Source organism: Enoplosus armatus, chromosome 2 (genome assembly GCF_043641665.1).
Source record: "Enoplosus armatus isolate fEnoArm2 chromosome 2, fEnoArm2.hap1, whole genome shotgun sequence".
Lineage (NCBI taxonomy): Eukaryota > Metazoa > Chordata > Actinopteri > Centrarchiformes > Enoplosidae > Enoplosus > Enoplosus armatus.
The window spans coordinates 25,039,277-25,048,395 of record NC_092181.1 but is presented as its reverse complement, the minus strand read 5'-3'; the positions used below and the strand labels follow the sequence as shown (position 1 = coordinate 25,048,395).

Here is a 9,119-nt window from a genome sequence, read left to right as displayed (position 1 = left end):
GTCCCTGTAACTGTAGCTAAGAAAGCTTTTTGTTAGACATGAACTTCTCTTGTTGTCATATTTGTTTTGAACACATGAAGCAATGAAGCATACGGGATTGAGATATGACTCCACGATTCGGCAGTCTAAATAAGGCCCTTCAGCAACCGTTTGATTGAAATTCGGTGCTGATATCCGTGGTGCCCAGAGGACTAATCCTAATGACTTTTGGTAATCCCCTGATTTATCATCTAACTCCACCAGCAGGTCAACATCTACAATGGATTGGCACAGAATTTGGTACATTTGGACACAAATGATTTCCAGATAATGAATCCTAATAACTTCGGTGATGCCGACATTTCCTCTAGTGGCTCCATGCGGTTGACATTTGAGATTTTGTGTGAAACGTCTGGACTGTCGAATGGGTTGTCATGAAATTTGGTCCACGCATTCATTCATTCTTTGGTTTATGACATTCCCATCAGCTTTAGCTGTACTTTGTGTTTAGTGCTAATTAGAAAATGTTAACATGCTAAACAGTGAACATAGTTAACATGTACAGTACCTGCCTAACATCAACATGTTAGCATTGTCATTGTGAGCATGTTAGCATGCAGAAATTAGCATTTCGCTCAAAGCACCGCTGTGCCAAAGTGCAGCCTCATAGAGTCACTAGCTTCACTGTAGACTCTTAGTTTGATTTTAATACTATGCTTGCCAAACATTTCGAAGTGCTGGTTTGTCAACATTTCTCTCTTTATTCCCTAAAATCTTAGGCTTTGACATGTAGTTACTGCACATTGTTGTGTCACTCGTCTCAGAGAGCACTGCGGCACTCTTAAAAAGAACTGAGAGAGACAAATCGCTGCCCCCATCAGGGCAGTAATTTCATGCTACTTGAGTTTGGTATCATTGCTCTCACCTGCCAAACCAACCGAATTAAAAGGTGGTCAGATTAACTAAAAAAAAAAGCCTTGCAGTGATGGAACGGTCAGTATCTTGACGCTAAAGCACATTGATTTGGTTCTTCAAGTGTGTAAATAACAACGCTTAACAATTCGGGTGAATCCAGGTATTATTAAAAACTTGTTTGTCCTTCCAGTGTCCTAAAAGTATTTACCTCCTCCTCCTCAAACTGGTAGGCGAGGCTTCAGTTGTCTTCTTGAAAGATGTGGTCTGATGTGGGCCTATAATGCCCATTGAATTTAAGACATCCATTAATTAACTTGACTTTACTAAGCACAAAAAGATAAACCACATGCCTGTCTTGCCAATAAATACATGTCCTGTAATGTCGCCCTCTGTTTATCTGTGAGACTGGGATATATGTCTACGAATAACTTGGTTGTGAAAAACAGAGATATCTCAATATCCAGTACTTTTTATCTTACTGTCTGCTGCCATCGTGTGGCAAATATAATCACTACAACAAGATTTAACCCTTAAATTCGACATTCAAACATACTACCACAGGTATAGATGACTCCACCTGTGTCACAATCTACTGAAGGGTTGCAGCTCAATTTTGTCACTGTGTCACATTTTATTGTAATGAATGACAGAGGGATTATTAAAGACTCAGAAACTGTTTGGAGACATGTAGCACCTGCTTTCTTGGAGCTTCCACACACCCTGCCATGTTTAGGAATGAGCTTGGAAACTTTATTCTGTCACAACTAAATACAGATAAACAGACTGACAGGTAGACGCTGTTTATCTGCACACAAACTGCAAGACCGCAGATGCTCCACCCAAGAAAACAAGTTCAGCAAACCACAACTGGAACACCTGTTATCTACTGAAGAAATGTTATATGAATTATTACCACATCATCACCACAAGGCAAACTCTATTTTCTGAGACTGAACTTCCTGTTTTGAACACCAATGAGCTGAAAGTGGGTTGATGTAATACATGTAACTCCAGTGCTTGTGTTGCTGTCCTTGCCGTGTTTGAGTCAGAAAAGTAAAGGTAATCGTTTCTTTGTTTCATAATATAAATGCACTACAGTACAATCTGGTTATATTATTAGCAGGACTGTGTCAGGTGGGTTATTGATTTCATATTGCATGTCTTTTGTTTTGGTGAATAAGCCCTGTCATTTACAAATTCCCACCAAACTCTTTGACCAGAGAGTAGTTAACTAGCTCAGCATTATCAGATGTGGCTCAACTTTCATTTTGCAAAGTTAATAGTGTAAATTGTACTTTGACAGCCCAGATAAGCTCAGCTACTTTAAGCTTAATGCTATCATTAGTACGTTAGCATGCTACCTTAAGTACACAGCTCCATATAAGCACAACTGTTAGTATAACGTTCTAACTATTGAATGTTACATGCATGCATGTTTAGTGTGTGATATTTAGCAAGTTAACGTCTCGTTAGCTTCCTGATGTTAGCATTTTAACATATAGCTATGATTATCGCTCAGCTAATCTTGGCAGAATTAAGTCTGTCATTTTAAATTGAGTGGGAAAGTTGATTCTTGACTTTGGAAACAATAATATGTAATGTACTTACCAGCTCTTTCTGGAGCCTTCAGCTTTGCTTTCAGTTATTTATTGCTTTTCAACTTTCATTGAGAGCTTTGGAGAAAGCCAGCAAGTGGCGCCCCTAAAGTCAAACTGCTAGCGATGCTAAAAGCAGCTGTCACTACACCTTCCCATCATTAACGCAGTGTTGGTTGTTCCCCTGATCCCAGCAAAAGCATTCTCAGATGTAGGTCTTTGACATAATGAATATATATATATATTTAAAGGTCAGCTCTAGCATCCTTTAGGCAGCCGTTAGGGTTGTTAATAATCAACTGCTTTAACAGTTTCAGCAGCCAGTCATGCTGTTACTTTAGACCTACATATTGCTTTCAGTTCATACGGCATTTGTTCTGTACATGTAATTTCAAATCTTTTTATATGCATTTTTGCACCTGTGTCTATTTAAGTGTGAGCTCCTGTGTCTGTGTGCAAGTGGTCAGCAGCGACAGAAAGTGCGTTTCAGTGGCAGCTTGCAGTCTGACTGTGCTTCCTGTGAGCCGACAGCAGGAGCTTGTCACTTCTCTTTGTAAACTGTACGGTCTCAGCTCGGCAGGGACAACAACGCATACGTGGTAAGTAACACAATGTCAAAGTAAAATGAAGGAGAGGAGACATATTAAGGCACTTTTTGTGTTGCTTTTGGACTTAAAGTATCGGGAATGTGTTTCTAAGACAAATAAGAGAACATATTTATTACACTAGTGTCAGCCCTCGGACACCTTTTAAAATCTGCTCACTTTTCATAGCTTCCCAAATTGCATTACAGTCAAAATGCATCTCGGTTATATATGGCTAAATTTTGTTTAAGCTGAAGTTTTTTAGATGTCTAGGTTACAGATATGGCTGCTGTTTCCTTTAATGTCTGTATTTCAACATGTAGTTAGGACCTGCTTTTCAATCAAACAGTGTTTACATATATATATATATATATATATATATTTATATATATATATATATATTTAACCTAGGCCTCCTTGAAAAACTTCAACCAAATGTACTAGAAAAGTAAAATAACAAATGAAGTTTCAGCTTTACCATTTGTAAACCTACACATATGACACCTTTATACCATTTATTTCTTTGCCTTTCTTTTAGCAGCTTTACCATGGAGGCTACGGCCAAGTACGACTTTGAAGCTACAGCTCAGGATGAACTCAGCTTCAGAAAGGGAGAGCGATTGAAGGTTAAGGAACATACACACACATGCTGTACACACCAAACCTTGCTTCAGTTTCTAGATAGTTCCTACTTTGTGTTTTCAGCTAACTAGTGTACATCTTTCAAGTCAGGAATAGCTCTCAGTATGAAAAACATTCAAATTGCGGGCTGTTGATGCTGGGGGCATTTTTATGTAAATCGATGTCACCTACATGTCTGGACATTCAGTAGATTCATACAGCGTGAATAACAACAGTGTTTGCACAAGTGCGTCACTGTTCTCTACAGGGCCTTTCAATAGTTTGTGCAGCAGGTTATGAAAATGCGTGATGAAACTGCATCCTGCTGCTCAGATACAAGTTTATTTCCTATTTGCACAGTCATTGCAATGAAATCTTTATGTCTTTTTGGGCTGCTTGACAGAAGTGTTACAAAATGTAAAAAACAAAATAGCAAAGGCGCTGACCACACAGCTAAAATTAAAGTACTGTAACAAATTAAGGGTAGTAACAATATTCAAGCAAAGAGTGCACACAGTTATCGCTCCTCTGAGTCCTGGCAACCAGAGTGTAACAAGCTCTGTGAGTTTTGCACACAGACGTGTCTGACTGTGTGACTCTCACCTCTAAACCACTAATTCACGTGTTATTCTTCCTCTTCAGTTACAGTGATGTTTATAGACCTGATACAAGAAAATGCAGCAACATAAAAGATAAACGGATCAAATGCAAGAACAATCCACTCAGCCTCCAATGGACCTTTCACAAACCCCACAGATACAAACCACAAACACACACACAATAACTAATCATAAGCCAAAAATAATTTTCAGTTTGCTCCGGGCCAAAATAACTAAATGCACTCTCGCTCGATCTGTTTTTTGTAGAAAGCCGGCACCTCATGATGTAAGAGGTCTGATTAATTAAAAAAAGAAGAAAAAAAAGAATCATAAAATCATCACCCCCCAACAGCAGATGAACCAGGAGGGCTGGGTGTCGAAACTCTGTGTCCATAGCAGATCTGTAGAGTATAGAAACCTGTCAATCACCAGCAGTTAGCACTTACTGCTCTGTCAAGTCTTACATACATATTACATCATTCTTAATTACATATTCTTTGATCAGATGTTTCCTGATTTAAGTCATATCTTTGCCAATTTTACTAATTGATTTTGACAAAATCTTTGAATGCATCCTTGTATTAAGACAACATGACACACTGCTGTGTTTAGGAAGTGCAACTTGTTTTGTTGAATCAACAAAAAGGTCATTTTAGAAAATACATATTGTTATATAAATACATATGTTTATATTCCTCCAGGTACGGCAAAGTCCTGGAAAAAAGTATCGCAACCAGCCCTATAAATCAGTTCACTCTGCCGCACTAAATCTAGACGACAATGAATGTACTTTAATTTCTGTTGTTCCTCCAAATCAGTATAATGTGAAAAAAAATGCTGTGTAGTATATTCACCGCGATGTGAATGTGTGTTGTCAGGTCCTGCAGACCACTGGAAACTGGTACAAAGCAGAACTCAATGGAGTTGAGGGGTTTGTACCCAAAAACTTCATCAACATTCATCTGCCCAGGTAAAAGTCACATATAGCCAAAAAGAGACACGTTTACTGAGTTAGATAGACATAACAGAGAATAGAGGATGGAGTCATATCTGCATGAAAGGAAACAACAGGAAGTGTCACCAGGAAACTAGTTTTTTAAACAAATAAGATTAATGTTGTTGCCCAAGTTTAGAATTCTAGGTTAGATGCTAAAATAGAGACAGTGTACAAGTGGAAAGATAGTCGTCACGTCACACTCAAAAATAAATTGAATGGTCATTCAGCAGATACACAGAGAAGGTTTTGCTATCCTTTATAACATCGAACCCTTTGTCATTTTCTGCCTCCATGACTCCAGCTGGTACCAGGAGGACTACAGTCGCAGCGACGCCCAGGAGATTCTGATGTCGCAACCTGAGGGGGCCTTCCTCATACGGGGTAGTCAAAATGCAGCCCTGGGTGACTTCTCCATCTCTGTAAGGTGCATTCAGTGTGTGTCTATATGTGCATATAAAGCTAGCAACAGCTAAAATTTGGTCACTATTTTCCAAGTAGCTAGTTGTGTATTTGGAGTGATTTATGTATGTGTTTAGTGAGTGTTTACAGCTAAAGAGATAGCCCTTAATGTTTTGGTTGAGGCCCATTGCACGTACGTTTTTAGTATTTTGCAGACAAACTTGATATTGTGCTACTAGAATTAGCATATGCTAGGCCATGTTTCAAATTCAGATTTTAGTTTTTCTTGTTTTTGTGGATCTTCCTGCTTGTTGACATGATCTGATGAGTTTTAAAAAGTGTTTGTAACAGTTAAAAGTTGCCTTTTTAAGATCATCCACTATTTTCACTAACCCGAACCCTTTGCTTTTTTTTGTTTTTGATGCCTGTCAGTGGTCTTAATTCTTCTCAACCAACATTTCTATTACAATATATATTGTATTTACACATTCAATGTTAGGCATTCTCTTTTCTGCCTGCAACAATGTGACTGTGATTGTAGGATGTCATAGACAGGGTTAACTAGGACTCCGCATTGTACCTGAATTCACCTACTTGCTGATCTTGACTGAAATGATGAATGTAGATAAATCTGCAGCTTCCAGACTTCCTGCAAAGCCTGCCTATTCAATGACACTCGCAGAAGTCACCGGGAAGGTAGGAGTGAGGGACAGACAAAGACGCCGAGGGGGCAACGTCTGTGTGTGTCTTTGACAGAGGGAGGGGGAGAGAGAGCACTGCGTGAAGTTGTCTCCACTGGAGGGACAGTTTTAATAATGTCATGTCGCTGCAGCGCTATTCTCTATTCAGCAATCAGTAAATTTCTCTTTCTCTCCTGGTTTTAAAACTCAGAGCCCAAGCTTGGCTAGATGTTGCCCAGCAACGCAAAAGAGAAATTCTGAGGCTCAGGAACTATATTTTGTGATTTTTAAAACTGGTATGTGTAAACCAACAACTGGTATTGTTAAATGTATTACTTATGTCATTTTGTTGGCAAGTGGCCATGATATAAATGGGATAAAAACCCATGATCCTTTGCCCCTGTGTCACCATTACAATTATGGAACGTACAACTCGGCTGGTATTATCCCTTATTTTCATTTCTAAGATGGATTCTTCCATTTATTTTTTTATTCTTTTATCCGAACGCCTTCATAACCACCTTATTTACATCCTGTCTGCTTCTGTCTGAAAGAAATAATGACCTCATATTATACACCATTTATACCTTCAGTATTCAGAAGGGGTGAGAAGACTGTTAAGAAGAAGCCAGTCAGTATTTGTCCTCATGTAATACAGGTTTCATTTTCACAACATCTCACATTTTCACAGAGACAGACATAGACAGATATAGAATTTATTAATATTGTGCTGAGCATTCACTGTATTTTACTGCTCTGTAGACATGCAACTGATGTGCAGCACTTCAAGGTGATGCGGGACAGCAGAGGGCAGTATTACCTGTGGTCAGACAAGTTCCCTACTCTCAACCAGCTGGTGGAATATTACAAAGACAACTCTATCTCCAAACAGAGTCAAGTATTCCTACAAGAGACGCAACAGGTTGGAAACCTAACATAAGTGACCTGTAGAGGAAATGTACACTCATTGTAATATAATGTAACTGTAATAATGTAGTACAAGGATGTATTGATATCCATATTCAAATTAAGCAAAACAGAAGTTAGAATATAATATTTGTTGTGTCTCTACAGCAAAGAGGAGGCTCAGACAATGTATCACCTCCCCCTGCTCCTCTAACCCCCCGCTGCCCACCTACACCTGCACCAAGACAGGTGTGTATCTGTATGTGTGTTTGTTTTTCTGTGCATACACTGATGCTGTCCAGTTGTGTTTAATGCGTGTCCCTGTCCATAAGTGGGCTACTTTGTGCATATTTGTTGAAGGGCCCAATCCATTGAAGATACCCTGGTTATGTGTGTTTGCAGGTGTGTGTGCATGGCAGCCAACTACAGTAGTTAGATGACTTGATCTGTTGTTGGGTATCTCCAAAATGTCAACCTCTGGGAAAACATCGTTTTTTTAAGCATGTTAAAACCTGTTGACACGCCCTTAAGGAGTTTTTAAACATTGGTAAAATTGTAAAGTTCTTTGGATAAAAACGCTGTATAAATGCCTTTGCTGTTTAAACTACCCAACTTCACAAGGTTTTCAGTGGACGGTGACAATATATGATGAACCTGTAAAGTTCAATGACACTCGATTCATGTTTGTGCATCTGTCTGCCTGTCTGTATCTCACCCTGTATGTCCCCAGCTCAAAGACTCCTCCACGCTGCAAGTCCAAGCTCTGTACAGTTTCCACGCTGAAGAGACAGACGAGCTGGATTTCAACGCCGGCGATATCATCAAGGTCCTGGAGTGCTCCGACGAAGCCTGGTGGAAAGGCCAGCTGAGGGGCAAAACAGGCCTGTTCCCCTCCAACTACACCAAACCCATCTGACAAGCACACGTGATATTATTAAAATATGTGTCTAATGCTAAATTTACTATAAAACGTACAGTAAGTCATTCGGTGTCTTGTGACAGAAAGTGACTAGAATAAAGATGAAGACTAAGTGCTGGTGTCACACACACACACACACACACAAACTGTACATATTGCAGTCAATGTCAGGAGATTTTATTTATAAGACAGTAATACTAAACATGATGAAGAGGTGATGTCTGCTTTCACAAAATAACTTGTAACAAAGCCAAAGACAAAACAAGTTCATGTAGTGTAGTTACCTGTTTCAGTAATGATAACAATATTAACATTTGATATTCAAATTGTTCTATTTTCAATAAAGTGATGAGCATTATAATTGAGAGTTGACAATACATTTTTTAAAAAGGAAAATGATTCACACATGATCTTGATCTGTCCTGTCCAGTGGTGGAAAGTAACTAAGTACATTTACTTAAGTACTGTTCTAATTTAGAGGTACCTGTACTCTACTTGAGTATTTCCATTTTAGGCTACTTAATACTTTACTCCACTACATTTAAGAGGGAAATATTGTACTTTTTTATTCCACTACATTTGTTTGATTGTTACTTGTTATATTTTAAGATTAAGGCTCTGCATGTAAAATATTTAATCATTTTATAAAATATGATGCAATGTTGTAGATTAAACTACTTGACAGTATGTTAAGTTCTCCACCTTAACAACATTAAAATGCTGCTTACATGTTAATGCATCTGTAATAATGATAATACGTGTATAATAAATGGTGGCATTTTGCATAACGAATACTTTTACTTTTGATATTCTAAAGCAGCTATAATCTATATTTTTGTAATAACAATGCATCAAATGAAACAATGTGAAAGGTGTCGCTCTCCTGGGCTTCACAGAGCTTTACAGTGTAGTTCAGCTCCTTGCT

General features: G+C 38.5%; 1 protein-coding gene across 1 annotated transcript; it reads left to right on the top strand.

Moving 5' to 3' along the window:
- The first annotated feature begins 3,060 nt into the window (after nt 1-3,060).
- On the top strand, nt 3,061-8,326 carry grap2b (GRB2 related adaptor protein 2b). Its single transcript, XM_070919083.1, has 7 exons — nt 3,061-3,088; nt 3,612-3,699; nt 5,172-5,263; nt 5,592-5,714; nt 7,132-7,291; nt 7,444-7,524; nt 8,006-8,326. The coding sequence occupies exons 2-7, from the start codon at nt 3,622-3,624 to the stop codon at nt 8,189-8,191; spliced, it is 720 nt and encodes a 239-aa protein (XP_070775184.1). The 5' UTR covers nt 3,061-3,088; nt 3,612-3,621; the 3' UTR covers nt 8,192-8,326.
- Nucleotides 8,327-9,119: the final 793 nt, after the last annotated feature.